The sequence below is a fragment of the Musca vetustissima genome, unplaced genomic scaffold (assembly GCF_032173495.1).
Source record: "Musca vetustissima isolate MV318-11 ecotype Yass unplaced genomic scaffold, APGP_CSIRO_Mvet_v1 utg1615, whole genome shotgun sequence".
Taxonomy (NCBI): domain Eukaryota; kingdom Metazoa; phylum Arthropoda; class Insecta; order Diptera; family Muscidae; genus Musca; species Musca vetustissima.
Window position 1 is genome coordinate 41159 of NW_026880679.1, and position 17094 is coordinate 58252.

Sequence of the window (17094 nt, forward strand, 5' to 3'; positions counted from 1 at the left end):
CACTAGAAAGACGGGAATTTTGTATATACCTATATTGCCTAAAATCGGTCAAAATGACTTCATTCTGAAAAAAATGTATTTTGTAAAGAAATTTTTTTAAACTTATTTATTAATATTTTTACATTATTTACAATCATACAAAACGTTGTTATTATTTGTTTTATGGGGGAGGGCTCTCGAGTTTCCCTTTATGAAAAATAAGAACGCGGACAAAATGTTAAAAAAAGAGGAAGTCTTTACTCTAAGAGTGAAATCGACTGGAAATATAAAATTTATTTTTCCCGATTTGTGTGTTCGTTTGTGTTTCTAGAGTATCAAACGGTTTTCGATGTTGTTGTAGTGATCTTGTCATATAAGAAATTTACTTTATACAATAATAAAAGTAGTTTGATTATTTAATATTTCACAAAAAGTCAAAATGACCGCTTTTAGGCTATATAGGTATAGCACATGTGAATACGGGGAATGAAAGAGGGGAGGAAGCAGCTACTATGATTAATAAACGTAGTTTTATGTGGTACAAAAAGTCAACAAATTTTAAAAAGCTGGGTCATAATATACACAATTGTTTTTGTACTTGAAATTGAAAAACGGTCAAAATGACTGCCTTCGGCTATCTAGTGTTAATGTAGGCGCACCTCACTTTTAACTGTACCGTCAATTTTTTTTGAGATTTTACTGTTTTTACGGATTTAATTAAATGTTTTGGATTTATATATTCATCCGTTCGCCTCGCTAGTATAACTTACGAAGAGAATACCAAATCGGTTCAAGCATTCAAGCCCAAATCAAGAATGATGTCATCCTTCTTCTACTCCCCCCACACACAGGGTCAATATTTTGAAAGCTTAAACAATTCAAACGAGGGCTTTTATATATATTTATGGCCTAATGATGAAAATACGAATATTTATTAGTAAAACAAGTAAAATGTGTCAATCAGTATTGCCGACAAATATATACCCTCAGACTATGGTTTGCGGAGGTTTTATTATTCGCTTTATATGAGGCATATGTTTTTATCAATGATATTTCGGATTTAACGTTGATCAAATCGGTTATTCAATTCGCTTTCAATTAAATTTACAAGTTTATAAAATATTGACTCTTTTGTGAGGGAGGTACCAGAAGAAGAGGGCCGACGGGTCCCACGCGACTTGATTTAGGCTTGGTAAATAGGCTGTGCAAAGATTGGTTCAAATCGGTCATTCCATCCGTCTTATATTGGATGTATAAATATTGAAATTGTTGTACATTTGTGGGGGAGGTACCAGATCGAATGGAACGATATTCCCCATCTTCGAATTTGAACTAAGATTGGGAGAAATATTACGATATCAAAAGTTTGGTTGAAATCGAAATCCTTTCGAGAGTTAACGTGCGCACCAACTGGCTGGACAGACAGACGGATGGACATGCGTAAACTGAATCCAAACTGTATAAACCGATTTGACCCAAAGAAACATGTTGCCTATAACCAACATTTTGATGAGGCGCATTTTTGCCGTATCAAGGAGTAAATATAAAAAAATCGCCAATATCGTTCCCCTTTGCGAAAAATCGGTTCAGATTTTGACATGGCTCTCATATATATATTTTTGTCCGTTTTTATGTAAATGGTGCACAAAAATTCCCTATATATTATTCGATTTGATGAAAATCGGTTCAGATTTTATATAGCTCTAATATATATTGTCTTCAGACCCTACATATCTTTCGATTTGCACGAAATTTGGCGTGCTGAATTGAATCTGGAATGATGTGTACTAAGTTTCGTGAAAATCGGTTCAGACTGACATATAGCTCCCATATATATTTTCGTCAGATATTATGTAAGTGGTGCAAAGAACTTCTAATGTTTGTCCGATTTAGATAAAATTTTGCAATGCGACTAGAGTATGATTTGATTTAATTATGTTCAAATATATATATATATATATATATATATATATAACACATTTATGTTTGTCCGATTTTATGCCAGTGGTTGTAGCCATACGATCAAAATTATTAGAGAAGGACGTATGTTGTATTTGATTGATATCGGTAAATATATAAATGTACATTTTAAAAAGGATCATAAGATAATCTCTTGTGTATGTTTAAAGTGGTGGAAGGTATCATATAGTCGGCGCCGTCCGATTTTTGATCTTTCCTTACTGGTTAAAGACCTTCACCCGTTTTCACGGAGCTATAGCATGGTGCTTCATCCTCATACACAGATTCCACGCCTACGATTTAATTCCAATTTAGGTATGGGAATTGGTTTTTGAAGTCACTGTAAACCACACAACCCATGGCAGTACGTCAAACGTTTAAACGAGTACGTTTATACTAAAACATGTCCAAATTTTGTCCAGGTCATAACTATATATAGTAGTCAACGAATCTGTCGATAACACCCACTGATACACTCTAACTAGTTTTCTAAAATAAAATAAGGTCCAGATATCCAGAAATGAAAATTCCTTGAACACGTTACATAGGTTCCGTTTCCATGGGGTACAAAATACAGATTAAATGTTATAGTTTAAGGGTCTGAGTATCCAAGACTGGTTATTAATTCTTAATTAGTTTTTATACCCTTCACCACACTGTGGTACAGGGTATTATGTCTTTGTGCATATGTTTGTAACATGCAAAAGGAAACGAGATAGACCCATGGTTGCTTTTGAGAATATGCATAGAATCACTTTTTAAGTCGATTTATGCATGTCCGTCTGTCCGTCCGTCTGTCTGTCCATGTATTTTTGTGAGCAAAGTACAGGTCGCATTTATGATCCGAATTGTATGAAATTTGGCACAGCTCATTTGTTTGGCCCAAGGACGAACCCTATTGAAATTGGGAAAAATCGGTTCAGATTTAGATATAGCTCCCATATATATTTTGGTCCGATTTAATGTAAATGGTATACCAAAGTCCCTAAATATCTTTCGATTTGGACGAAATTTGGTATAACGTACTGAATTGGGCCTAGAGTGATGTCTACTAAATTTCATGAAAATCGGTCCAGATTTAGATATAGCTCCCATATATAGGTTCATCCGATTTCATGTAAATGGTGCACCAAAGTCCCTTTATATCTTTCGATTTGCACGAAATTTGGCATAACGTACTGAATTGAGCCTAGAATAATGTGTGCCAAGTTTCGAGAAAATCGGTCCAGATTTAGATATAGCTCCCATATATAGTTTCGTCCGATTTCATGTAAATTGTGGACCAATGTCCCTATATATCTTTCGATGTGCACGAAATTTGGCATAACGTACTGAATTGAGCCTACAGTGATGTCTGCCAAGTTTCGTGAAAATCGGTCCAGATTTAGATATAGCTCCCATATATAGTTTCGTCCGATTTCATGTAAATTGTGGAACAAAGTCCCTATATATCTTTCGATGTGCACGAAATTTGGCATAACGTACTGATTTGAGCCTAGAGTGATGTCTGCTATGTTTCGTGAAAATCGGTTCCTTGACGCACCAAGAAACCAATAGGCTGATAGGATCAACACGTTCTGAAATTAGTATAACCTAACCTGTGACAAGTTTGTTTGAAATCGCTTAATATTTGGATAGAGCTTCCATATATATTTTCGCCTCCTCATATTAGTTAGATTGACATCAAATTTTGCACAACATACAAAATTGAACATAGAATTACGTAGTTTCGTTTTCTAGAAGTACAGACATAGCCCAACGGATGACCTATTTATATTTGTTTGAAGTCGATTTACATACTTTTTGGATAGATCTAGTTAGATTCACATTTAGGTAAATATCATATATTTTATTTCATCCAATTTCATTATAATAGTCCTGTTTAACATACCCATAGTGGTGAAGGGTATCATATAGTCGGCCCCGTCCGACTTTACTACTTTCCTCACTGGTTTTTTGTTGCATTTGAGGATTGTATGGAAACTTCGAATGACCTCAGTTCTCTTAACCCTTAATATAATCCAATCTATGTATCGATATCCATTTCATTCTCTATCAAAACAAAAAACTAATTTCAATGCACAACAGAAGGCATTCCGGTTTCTGTTTTTCAAAACAAAATATCACAAACAACAACTACAACACAATGCTAATGAAAACCGATCATTAAACAAATTGCTGTTGATAAAAATGAAAAAAATACAATCTCGAAATTTTGAGGGTTTTTCTTTGGCTTTGACTGAGCCACACAAAATGACTGAGTTCAAAATGACGTCAGACATGGGGGAACAACGAATATCGTAAAAAAAAGAACGGCGCTAATTGAAATGACAAACTGAGAGTGATGTAGTACTATTTGTTGTAGAACAACAACACTAGCAGCAACAACAACAATATCGGTAATAAAAAACGAACTTTAATATTAAGATATGGCCCCCCTAGCCACACTATGCCATGACAGTGCCAGATCCAGACGACCATGTTATTAGGTTAGTAATGGAACGTAATAATATTGTACAACCATATAAAGTGGAAAAAGCATTAAGTCCATATTTGAAAAAAACCAAAATCACAAAAAATTATCTGGCGTTTCAAAGAAACCAAAAACAGAAATATTCTTTATATTACCATTTTATGCTAAGTGCTGGTAAAAAAGAAAAATAAATATCAATTTCAGTATTTGGTGGTAATTATTTTTAATGGCAAACCAATTTTTTGGTTTTAAGAAATTATTCTTCAAAAAACTGCATTTTGTGGAAAATCTCTTCAAAGAAAACAAAGTTGTGTAGATAGCATTCTACAACGTCATCAGTGTCATAATTTTAATTTTATTATTATTAGTTTTGATTGTTGTAGCTATTATCGCTGTGATAGCTGTTGTGTGCACTTTGTCACTTAGTTTCGTTTTTTTTTAACAATTATCACGTTCAGGAATATTCGAATAGAGCCCAACCAGCCAGCCATGTGTAGAATACACAAAAATTAAAATTAATAAATTATTCTCGTACAACAAACTCGTGTTGTTATTATTATAAAGTTTTATTTATGACAACGATGACAATGCCCTCCTCTATTTTGAGGTCAATTAAGAGTGCGGGTGGACTTGAGACATGTGATTTGGCAATTTTTTCACAGAGCAGATTGTATTTCAGAAGACAGTGAGAAGAAAAATACATATTTTATTTTATTGAAAAAACTAGTCGGACGGTCAGCCGTCCGACTAGTTTTTACAACAGTGTATTTTAACTTTCTATGGAGCAAAATTTAGAGCTAGGCAAAATTTCACGATATTTGCAATCTATTGTGTGGTAATAATTATATTTAACCATATTATATGTAGACCAATTTACAAATTTTGGTATATTTACCATATCCGTCCTCTGACATCAATATAATTTATATCAGATAATAGGTCAATCATCCCCCTTCCATACCCTGGCATCTGTTACGGATCATGTCTTCTCGAATTGAACATATAGTCCATAATATGGAAATTTTGTAATTTATAACACAAATATCATAGAGCGACCTGAAAATCAGACAAAAACCAGTGAGCGGAGCTGCACCCTACACAACTACCTGAAAATCTAACTTTCTTTGGTGCTATATTCAGAGCCTAACAATATTTCGCGATATTTGCACCCTCTTTACCGATTATTGTTCAACAGCTTTCTCGAGTTGAATATTTTCGCCATAAAATAAAAATTTGGTCACTTTAGGTTTTAGTTGATTTGACCCTCGGAATAATTACCGATCATCATCCAAACAGCCGTTCTTTGTATGTGGTCAGTTCCCATTAACCGTGTAGTATATGTGATTTGTCCGACTAGAAAATTGGACAAAAATAAAGTATTCGGTTCATTACAACCCCTAAATATCATCTGAATATCACCGATTATAGGCGTCGTACGTTACTAAACTACGTAGACCCCTGTAAATATTTTGGTATAACTCCCACATTTCTCCGGAAGATCTATGGGCCGAACTACGTCGATGGTGAACATCGCCTTTGAATCAACCATGAGCTATACCATATATTCTCGGACATTGACATAGTCAGACGGATTGAGATGCAGCGACTACGTTGGCTAGGCCATCTTGTGAGAATGGATGAAGATGCCCCAGGTCAAAAGGCATATAAAAGCGAGGGGAGGGGGAAGGCCACGAATCCGATTGAAAGATCAAGTAGAAGACAACATCTCGGAAAATGGTCTTTCAATTTGGATGAAATGCGCACAAGACCGACGCGCCTTGAAATCTTTTTATACCCTTCACCACACTGTGGCACAGGGTATTATGTCTTTGTGCATATGTTTGTAACTGGCAAACATAATCGAGATAGACCCATGGTTCCTTTTGAGAATATGCATATGCATGTCCGTCCGTCCATATGTCCATGTTAAATTGTAAAAAAAGTACACGTCGCATTTATGATCCGAATTGGATGGAATTTGGCACAGCTCATTTGTTTGGACGAACCCTATTGAAATTGGGAAAAATCTGTTCAGATTTAGATATAGCTCCCATATATATATTCGTCCCATTTAAGGTAAATGATGTACCAAAGTCCCTATATATCATTCCATTTGCACGAAATTTGGCATAACGTACTGATCTAAGTCTAGAATGATGTGTGCAAAGTTTCGTGAAAATCGGTTCAGATTTAGATATAGCTCCCATATATATCTTCGTCCGATATAAGGTAAATGGTGTACCAAAGTCCCAATATATCTTTCGATTTGCACGAAATTTGGCATAGCGTACTGAATTAAATTTAGAATAATGTGTGCAAAGTTTCGTGAAAATCGGTACAGATTTAGATATAGCTCCCATATCCCGTAATGAATAAGGTCTAGAATGATGTGTGTTAAGTCTCGTGCAAATCGGTTCAGATTTAGATATAGCTCCCATATATCTTCGTCCGATTTGATTTGCACGAAATTTGGCATAGCGTACTGAAATGTGTCTATAATAATGTGTGCTAAGTTTCATGAAAATCGGTTTAGATTTAGATGTAGCTCCCATATATATTTATATAATATATATATTTTATAATATATATATATATATTTATTTATATATTTTATGTAATTGGTGCACCAAAGTCCCTATATATCTTTTGATTTGCAAGAAATTTGGCACAGCGTATTAAATAAGGTCTAGAATGATGTGTGCTAAGTTTCGTGAAAATCGGTTCAGATTTAAATATAGCTCCCGTATATATTTTCGTCCGATTTAAGGTAAATTGTGTTTCAAAGTCCATATATATCTATCGATTTGCACGAAATTTGGCATAGCGTACTGAATTGCGTCTATAATAATGTGTGCTAAGTTTCGTGAAAATCGGTTTAGATTTAGATGTAGCTCCCATATATATGTTCGTGCGATTTTATGTAATTGATGTTCCTATATATCTTTAAAAGTTCCTATATATCTTTCAATTTGCACGGATTTTGGTATAGGGTACTGAATTAAGCCTAGAATGATGTTGCTAAGCTTCGTGAAAAGATCCATAGCTGGGCAGATTGATACAACGTACAGAAGTAATATAAATTAGTCTCTGGAAAGTTTCCCTGAAATCGGTTCAGATATAGATACATAACAAACAAGCGACGTCTGTTAGGATACATATGTACAATATACCCAAAGTGGTGAAGGGTATCATATAGTCGGCCCAGTCCGACTTTACTACTTTCCTTACTGGTTTAAGCTCGTTTTATGGAACAACCGTTCTGTCATAAGCCATCTAAGTAAGTAACTCCTACATCCGTGTACATACAACAATACAATCATCAACGTTTCTGGTCCGTGTCCTTCAGGAGTAAATGGATTCAGACTGGATTCAGACTTTGGGTCAAATGGATTCAGACTTTTGTGTAAAAAATGACAAAATTTACATTCTATGGAGTATATTTTTTCTCCTGGAGTGTATTTTACTCGAAACAGCCATGGTTATTCTTTGGCCCGATCCCCTTATCCATGTAAAATTTGGACCATAAGTTCGGCCTCTGGTGCGACCAGAAAAACCGACAATAATTAAGTATTTGGTCCATGTCATCCCCTAAATATTAACCGATCTTTACACAAAGACAATAGGAGTCTTCATTGGTCAGAACTCATCCTAAATGCAAAATTTCGTGAAGATTGGTCCATAACTGTGGCCTGTATCGAGTATAAAAATTATAATGGACATACTGGCGGACGGACACACATGTCAAGATCGACTCAACTAGTCGAGATATGATCGGTATACTTAAAGGGGGGTCTAGTAGTAATATTTCGCGGCGTTACAAACTTTTGGGGCTGCACAAAACTGTAATACCCCGACAACATAGTTGCGTAGGGCATACTAAATCGGTTTCGTCTTTGGCTAGAACCGAAGTGAATAGTCATATTGGGGGGGAAATTTTCATTAATATCAATATAATATTGAGCGCCATTTTTTACATTTGGTTATTTTCAGAATTATATAAAATTATTTTGAATATAAATATCGGGCCTTTATTGGTGCTCAAAAAATTATTTGAAAAATCCACGCCTTCGGGCATTAATTGGTGCTCAAAAAATTATTTGAAAAATCCACGCCTTCGGGCATTAATTGGTGCTCAAAAAATTATTTGAAAAATCCACGCCTTCGGGCATTAATTGGTGCTCAAAAAATTATTTGAAAAATCCACGCCTTCGGGCATTAATTGGTGCTCAAAAAATTATTTGAAAAATCCACGCCTTCGGGCATTAATTGGTGCTCAAAAAATTATTTGAAAAATCCACGCCTTCGGGCATTAATTGGTGCTCAAAAAATTATTTGAAAAATCCACGCCTTCGGGCATTAATTGGTGCTCAAAAAATTATTTGAAAAATCCACGCCTTCGGGCATTAATCGGTGCTCAAAAAATTATTTGAAAAATCCACGCCTTCGGGCATTAATTGGTGCTCAAAAACTATTTGAAAAATCCACGCCTTCGGGCATTTACTGATGTTCAAAAAATTATTTAAAAAATCCACGCCTTCGGGCATTTACTGATGTTCAAAAAATTATTTAAAAAATCCACGCCTTCGAGCCTTTATTGATGCTCAGAAATTTATTGGGCGTTTATTGGTGTTCAAAAAATGATTAAAAAAATCAACGCCTTTATTGGTGTTCAAAAAATTATTTAAAAAATCCACGCCTTTGGGCCTTTATTGTGTTCAAAAAATTATTTAAAAAAATTACGTCTTGGTTCTCCAAAAATTATCTAAAAAATTCCACGCTTTGAGGTCTTACAGATGGGGAAGCGCTTCGCTCCGCAAAAGAAACTGGGTCATTCATTTACAAGGTGGTTTGTTAAGAGCAAAAAAAAAAAAAAATTAATCGATAGTTCGACGGTCCATATAATTTAAATAAATGTTTGAAGATTATTTCGTGCAAATGTTGATCGCGACTGCACCTCAAAATAGTTCATCCGCTTAAACCAAATTTTGGCATCATCTATGAAGAGGTACAGAGGAACGGTACCACTAGCCCATAAACCGCACCAATCTGTCAACTTTTTGGGGTATTGATAGGTTTTGCAATGCTTCTGGGTGATCCTCACTCCAAATGAATGAACAGATTTTGAACATTCTAAACATAGGACGTATTTTGACAATAAAATACAATTTTGAAATACATTTAAATACATTTTTTGGTTGGGTGAGTTATAATTTTTTAATACTTGGCGATTCAGACCCGATTATAATTGCTGAAAAATAATCTTAAAAATATTAAAATTATTTTCCATTAAACACTCTGTCAACATATGTATGGTCAGTCATACATGTATATCTGTATGTAATGAGTTACTTCGGTAGCATTTACAAATTATGCTAATATTGGTGTTAAAAATACACAGATTTTTTTTTAATAAATTCGTGTAATATGTCCACAACGAGTTTCACCCCACCCAGTTATAATGTGTGTTCTCCCTCACTTGTTCTGGAATGTTGTAAATTATATTTGTAAATATGTGTAGATGTGTATTTGTGTTATTTGAATAATGGCATTATGACAATAATATAACTGTATTAAGCTACTACGGTAATAATGATGGAAAATGTAAAAAAAAAATGGTAAAATGGAATGCATTGTTGCCTGCAGCACGAATAATAATGAATAACTGATAAAGGAAATAACCCAGGAAACAATTTTGGGGAATATATTAAATAATAAAAAAATTTGATCGGAAGAAGTTTGGGAGCACTTTTATTTGCAGATGTCTTATAGAAGTTTAAGTTGTTTAGTAGCTATACTGCCTTTACACAACGGCCTGCGGTAACACATATTGATCGAGTAAGACTCGTTTCGGATCGCAGACTCCTGTCGTGGAAACTTTTATCTATTGGCTGACAAAGTTATTCAATATTGGTGGCTGGAATTTATTGAACAAATTGTTAAATATTGTGTCACCTTGAGTACTCGGCAATGTTTAAATTTTGCACGTGTAAATATTATCAAAAAATCCAAAATGGTTGAAAACTCTGAAAAATAAGGCAAATTGATTGTTAAACACTCCCACGATAATATCGTCATCATTTGCCTAGTGTTTTTATTTTGTTACAACAAAATTCGTATGCAAACATTTTTTATGTTTACTGGGTAATTGAAATTCCACAGGCATCAACAGTTAGTTGAGGGCAAATTTATGGCACACAAAACTTACAAACACACACATTTTGCAGTGACTTTCAAATTCAAATTTGTATTTTTTCAAAAAAACGTACGTAAAAATTGTAACGTTTTTATTTTAAAACGCCATGCCAACAATGATGTAATATAAACATGTGATGATGTTTTTTACGTTTTGCTGAATATTGGCGACTAAGGGAAAATTTGACATGGGAAAGTCATGAGGGACCATTGTTGGGGCTATTGTATTCTCTTATACCTATGGACAGATAATGCAGCAAATTGTTGCTTTTCAATGAAGCTTTTGTCTGTGTGTTTATTTTTTTAAAATTCTGTTTTTAATTAACTCGATTAATGTGTAATCACGCATACATGTATGAACACACATTATTTATGTACCGGTATCCAGGTATGAGGGAGATTGGATTTAAAATAGTCACCTTCAGACCATAATGAATTATAATCAGATTTCGATTTCGAGCTAAACAAAATCCCATCCCATGCTATTTTGAAGTTTTTCTTCAGCCTTTGATCCTCTCCTCTCCATTTTTACTTGTTCTCTTTTGTAATCTTTACTTTGTATGGGAAATGTTAGTTTAATCAAAACTCATAAATATTACGTATTTACTTATGTGTGTGTGCCTTCGGCGGATACTCATAGTTATTGTGTTATTTTTTTTTTTTTGTTTTACAAATTTTCCCAGATTTTTTTGTGAATAGCAGCAGCACTCCTCTTCTATGTGATTGAAATTTTTAATGATTTGTTGATTGTCTGAAGTTTCAGTAATAAATATTTACAAATTTATATTTTTTTATTTTTGCATATATATGTATGAAATTTATGATGTGCCCTGTTTTGTGACAGCTAAGCATAGTTCCATGACATGACAACTTAAATGACATATGGATTTTTCTACAATAAAATAGTATATGTTTTATGAATTTCAATATTTGGCAATAAATGTTTTTTAATAAAGCCTAATATTTCAGGGACATTTCTCGAAATATCGATGTGAATATTAAGTTGGATGGGAGATTAATGATAAGGGGGTTATTAGTTATAAATATGAAATAATGAAGGAGATTGTTTTACTCCTTGTATCTGCAATAGGTTTTATATCCGTCGATTCCTAAATATATTCACATATTCATTAAATTGAATTCCTCGATTGCCTGAGATATTATGTCCATAATAAATTTAAAAAATCTGTATATTAAGGTAGGGTCTCTATAATATTATTTTTATTTTTTTAATTCCTACATTGATGTAAAATAAAAGTATAATATTTTATAAAAATAATAATAATAATTTTACTAATATTTCTGTTATCCTCTTCTTTGTTTTACAGAAAAATCAATTTTATTGTTATGTGACGTTTACGATGCATAAACAGACATCAATGCAATTACGAAAGGATAATCGCGAATGGTTTCAGGTAATTATTAAATAAATGTTCATTATTTTAGCGTTTCCAATGTCCTTGAAGATAAATTTCATATTTATTTAGGAAAATATCTGATTAGAGGAACAACATCAATCAGTTAAAGGGTTGACAAACTGACTCCAGCATCATGTTTGATGGGATAAGTTGTATATACATCTGTGATCTTAACACAGCGCTGTTAATGCTACAGATCACTGTTAAAAGAGCAACTTGTTAACGTTATCATTTCAGGACAGTTCTCTCGGTCCAACATGGCTATCAATGGGAAGATTAAAAATTTAATCATTTAAAGTTTATATTTGGAAAAATCGGAAGTTAACTCCATTGCCATAACAAAAATTTATATTAAATCCAGAAATATTCCATGGTATATATGTAGATAGCAAAGACATAGCATGGAAGATATATATAATCTGAACCGATGACAAACTGACTCCAGCATCATGTTTGATGGGATAAGTTGTATATACATCTGTGATCTTAACACAGCGCTGTTAATGCTACAGATCACTGTTAAAAGAGCAACTTGTTAACGTTATCATTTCAGGACAGTTCTCTCGGTCCAAAATGGCTATCAATGGGAAGATTAAAAATTTAATCATTTAAAGTTTATATTTGGAAAAATCGGAAGTTAACTCCATTGCCATAACAAAAATTTATATTAAATCCAGAAATATTCCATGGTATATATGTAGATAGCAAAGACATAGCATGGAAGATATATATAATCTGAACCGATTTTCTTCGATTTCAATAGGGTTCGTCCTTGCGATTTGCACTTTGCTCACAAATATAAATGAACGGACGGACAAACACAAAAAAAAAAACATGGGTCCATCTCATTTCCTTCCGGATGTTACAAACATTCCACCCATCACCACATTGAACCACAATGTGGTTATGGGCATAAAAAGATAATTCCATTGACCACTGCGTCTTCTACTTCCATCTGGCTGTTGAAATCTCAAGACAGTTTGGATTTTTTAAAAAAAGGAATAGATCAGTTCACTTTTGGAAATGGTTCCATATAACGAAACCCATACCATTGTTGGTATTTTACAGGTTTATGGTCCATTTTCCATAAGATGTACCAGTAATTCGACCTCTATTGCACTCAGAGGTTAAAATATCGTTTCCTAGTATATTATCATATCGATTCATGTCATATCATATTTTGACAGCGCCAGATACGTGCTGGGCAAATGTTAGTTATTTACGAGGTCGGAACCGAATTTTCAAACGAAATCACTGTTTACATTTAGGATCCTGAGATGATTCACATTTTCCTTCCTGAAAAATGTTAATGTTATGCTTGACCTCATCGTTTTTTTTTAAAGTCCCACGATAGGGGGAGAGGTTATAGTAGTATTTCCAACCAAAGTGACATTTCGGATTCTCAAAGTGTAGTACAAATAAATTGTCTATCTGTGGTCATAGCCCCGCCCACTTTGGTATTTCGAAGATCTTAACAGCTGTATTCAATGAAATTGGGAACTTCGGATTCTAAGGAGATTATTATTAACATTTCATCCAGTTCAAGGGTTTTAATCGCATTTTCCAACAGATGTTTTTATAATTTCACATAACTGAAATTGATGTGGTCATAATATAAAATACCTCCCGAAATTCACAGCATACGAGCGTATGTTTAAATGTAGCCCGCACCACTTCTTTTCAAATATTTTGAAAGTCCAGCAGTATATTTCAACCTAGGTGGCTGTAATTAGACATTTTAGCTCTTTAGAAGATAAACCTTGGCTATAAGATCGCATTACTGTTTTTTGAGGATAAAATTACTCAAGGCAAACTAATTTCAATATAGGTCCAAGTTTTGTCATAGTCCCCATTTTAAGTACTTGGAAGGTTAAAGGTGCATTTTACAGCCGAAGTTGTTCTAATTTGGCATATGAGGTATGTCCAAGGATAAAATATTCCCTGGAAGAAAATTTCCAAAATAGGTACATGTTCAGACTTAGCTGGTCCTTATAAGAGTCCCACTCCTTTTCAAATATTTTGAAGGTACAAGAACTATTTTTCAGCCGTAGTGCCTGTAATTAGGTATTTGGCATCAAGGAAAAAATTCTATACGGGTTTTTGTCTAGACGTAATTAATATATACGAGACTGTTTAATTTTGGTATATTAAACGGTTCTACAGATTTTACAAACGAAATGTCCATAATTGGTATTTGGGTTTCTATGAGGATAAAACAGTCTGTAATTTAGCAGTAGGGGTTTAAAGTGGACAAAATACCCCCTGTCATTTTAAATATAGATCACATTAATGGCCACAGATCTGCACGATTTGAAATATTTTTAACATTCTGGCCGCAGTTTATAAAAAACGTGGTCGTAATATGGAATTTACGGTTCTCAGAGCATTTACATACTCCTAGGTCCAAGATCTTCAATATAGGTTTCAATTCGGTTACACATCCATATAAAGGGCCGTAAATTTTAGTTGTCATTGTCAAAAGGATAAGAAAAATATCAATATAAGTCCATATTTTGACAAATCTCCTCTATAAAGGTCAATATCTTTTAAAGAACCCAGCTGCATTCTCCAGCTAATGTGGCTGTAATGTATAACGGCCCCGACCTCATTTTATATATTTTGAGGGTCGCAGCCTCATTTTCAACAGATATGTTGAAATTGCAGATTATGCTCTCTTCGCTGTATAGAAGCCTTCTGTGGGTCTTCTACATATCTTGCCCTGAACACCCTGTGTATATTTTCTTTATATATAAAATCGAAATATGTCTGGGAGTCATTCGGATGGTCTTCTATCGCTAGAAGACATATTGATGATGAATATTTTTCAATAGTGGTCAACGTTTGGATATAACATAGGGCATAGGCTAATTTTTCAACCGAAGTGTATGCAAGTTGGTATTGCATATTACTTCAGACTTCCAAACTGAAAATGAATAGATTACACCCATGATTTTTGTCAGATCCGCCGCAAGAGGTATTCTATACATAGAACGCTGAGAAGAAGACTTCTAAACATAGAAGGTGTTTTGTGGGCCTTTTACACAAGGGAACCCCTATCTCGAATTTGCTATATATGAAACATATTATGGATGACATTCTGATGGTATCATATATCTGAGGTCCGTATATACATAGAACAACTTCTGACGGCCTCCCATACAAATAAGATTTTTTGAGGGTTTGTAGACCATCTGAAGCTCTTCTTTACATAGAAATACTTCTAAGGTATAAAACCTTGCACGGCTCTTCTTTAAATAGAAGACCTTCTGAAGGTTATCATTACATTAATAACCGTTTGAGGGTCTTCCATACCCTGAAGACATTTTGAGTGTCATCTATACACGGGGGACGTCTCCGATACTTTCAATTTCTTTTATACATTGATTTTTGATTGTTGTTGTTCTCATTTTCTTTTACAGAACTATCAAAATGAAATCAATGATCGGCTGGGCATTGATAGTTTTCTGGTACAACCCATACAAAGACTGACTAGATATCCGCTACTACTATCACAATTTATATCGGTGAGTAGAACACACACACATACCTTTTCAATTAAATGTTTACTAATTCCAACTCATCCTCCCTTGTTCCAGGAATTCTATAAAAGTGGTATAAATTGTAAACCAGTATTGGTTTCAGTGTGTAAATTGGAGACACGCATGCGCCGGCTACTTGAAGTAGTGAATCAATCCGAAGAAGTTCTCAACATAGAGGAATTGCCATCTGAGGTAAGAGAAAAATGTTAAATACATTCAATTTATTTTTCGTAAATTAATATTTTTTATTTACAGCTCACAATCGGCCACTTTGGTGCCTTCCGCCGCTCCACCGAATTCGAAGCGTACAGTTGTCGATCACGCAAAAAGTTCAAAGCCAAAGTATTCCTTTTCGATCAGTTTTTACTTTGTGTCGAGATACGCAAACGTCGCCTTGCCTATCGCAATCACTACTCCTGGGGTAGTATAGAGCTTAAATTGAATTCTTCAAAAAGTGTATCACTCTTAATGAAATCTACCCATGGAGCTGGCTCTAATGGTGGTAGTCCGACACCATCCACGGGCAGTAGTAGTAGCGGTAGTGGTAAAAGTTCCCGTGATAATTCCATTAAAGAGGAATATGAATTCTCTGCCCCTGAAGCCATTTCGGTAACACAATGGCTACGTTGTGCCCGTAAAATATTCGAAAATGCCCGCATCGAAGAATCCCAACGGGGGAAATTCTCGCTACCAATGGATTTGGTATTGGGTGCCGTTTTTGCCATTTGGTTAATTTGGCATTATTTGTATTAAGAAGAGTTTTTTTTTATTTTTTAGTTTTTCTTTTTTATGTGTTTTAAATTTATATTAAATTATTTTGAAATTAAATATACTACTTATTGTGTAAGGAGAACAACAACAACTAGAAGAAATTGAGTTATTTTGGTAATTGATTGGAGGGTAGGTGTTTGTGTAAGATTATATTTTTTACGGTTTGTTAACCATGGCTGTTGTCAGAGATTTAGTTTTTTTCTTACATTACAGTGGACAGGGATGTTAGCATCGGAATTTAAGCAGTGTCTAATCGAAGGCCTTATGTTACAGGAGCTTTTCTATATAATACAAATTCAAAATTATTTTTTAACCTACAGAGTATCGAAAACTACGACACTTGCAGGGTGATAAGAAGAGTACTTTGTTGTCAGGCGCATCAGTGCACAATTTCGAATAGGGTTAATATCTTGAGGCTCTTAGTGTGTATTATATTTTATTGGGACTAATCGCGAAAGTTGCGCATGTTTCTAACATCCATCTTACGGAGGGTTTTTTTAATTTGTCATTTCATTTCAAATATCTCATAATTTGCATCAAAGACCCAAAAAGTATCAGAATAAGGGACGGTTTAGCCATATCCGTGGCTCACCATTTGGTCCACGCTCTGTGCCGCGTGGTTTTAGTCCAATTCAATAAAGAACCATGTTCAGACTTAGCCCATCCTTATTAGAGTCCCATTCTTTGCAAATTTCGGGGTTTCAGAGGATTAAAGACCTCTTGGCAAAGAGTTTTCAATGTGTGATCTATGTCGACCTTCGTT

General features: G+C 34.3%; 1 protein-coding gene across 1 annotated transcript in view; it reads left to right on the plus strand.

The window, feature by feature from the left end:
- Positions 1-16313, plus strand: part of LOC133326431 (triple functional domain protein-like) — a 40326-nt gene extending 24013 nt beyond the window's left edge. The window contains exons 4-7 of the mRNA XM_061535083.1: positions 11932-12018; positions 15441-15545; positions 15618-15752; positions 15816-16313. Coding sequence (XP_061391067.1) covers positions 11932-12018; positions 15441-15545; positions 15618-15752; positions 15816-16313 — 825 coding nt within the window. The remainder of the gene's footprint in view (positions 1-11931; positions 12019-15440; positions 15546-15617; positions 15753-15815) is intronic.
- The last annotated feature ends 781 nt before the right edge of the window (positions 16314-17094 follow it).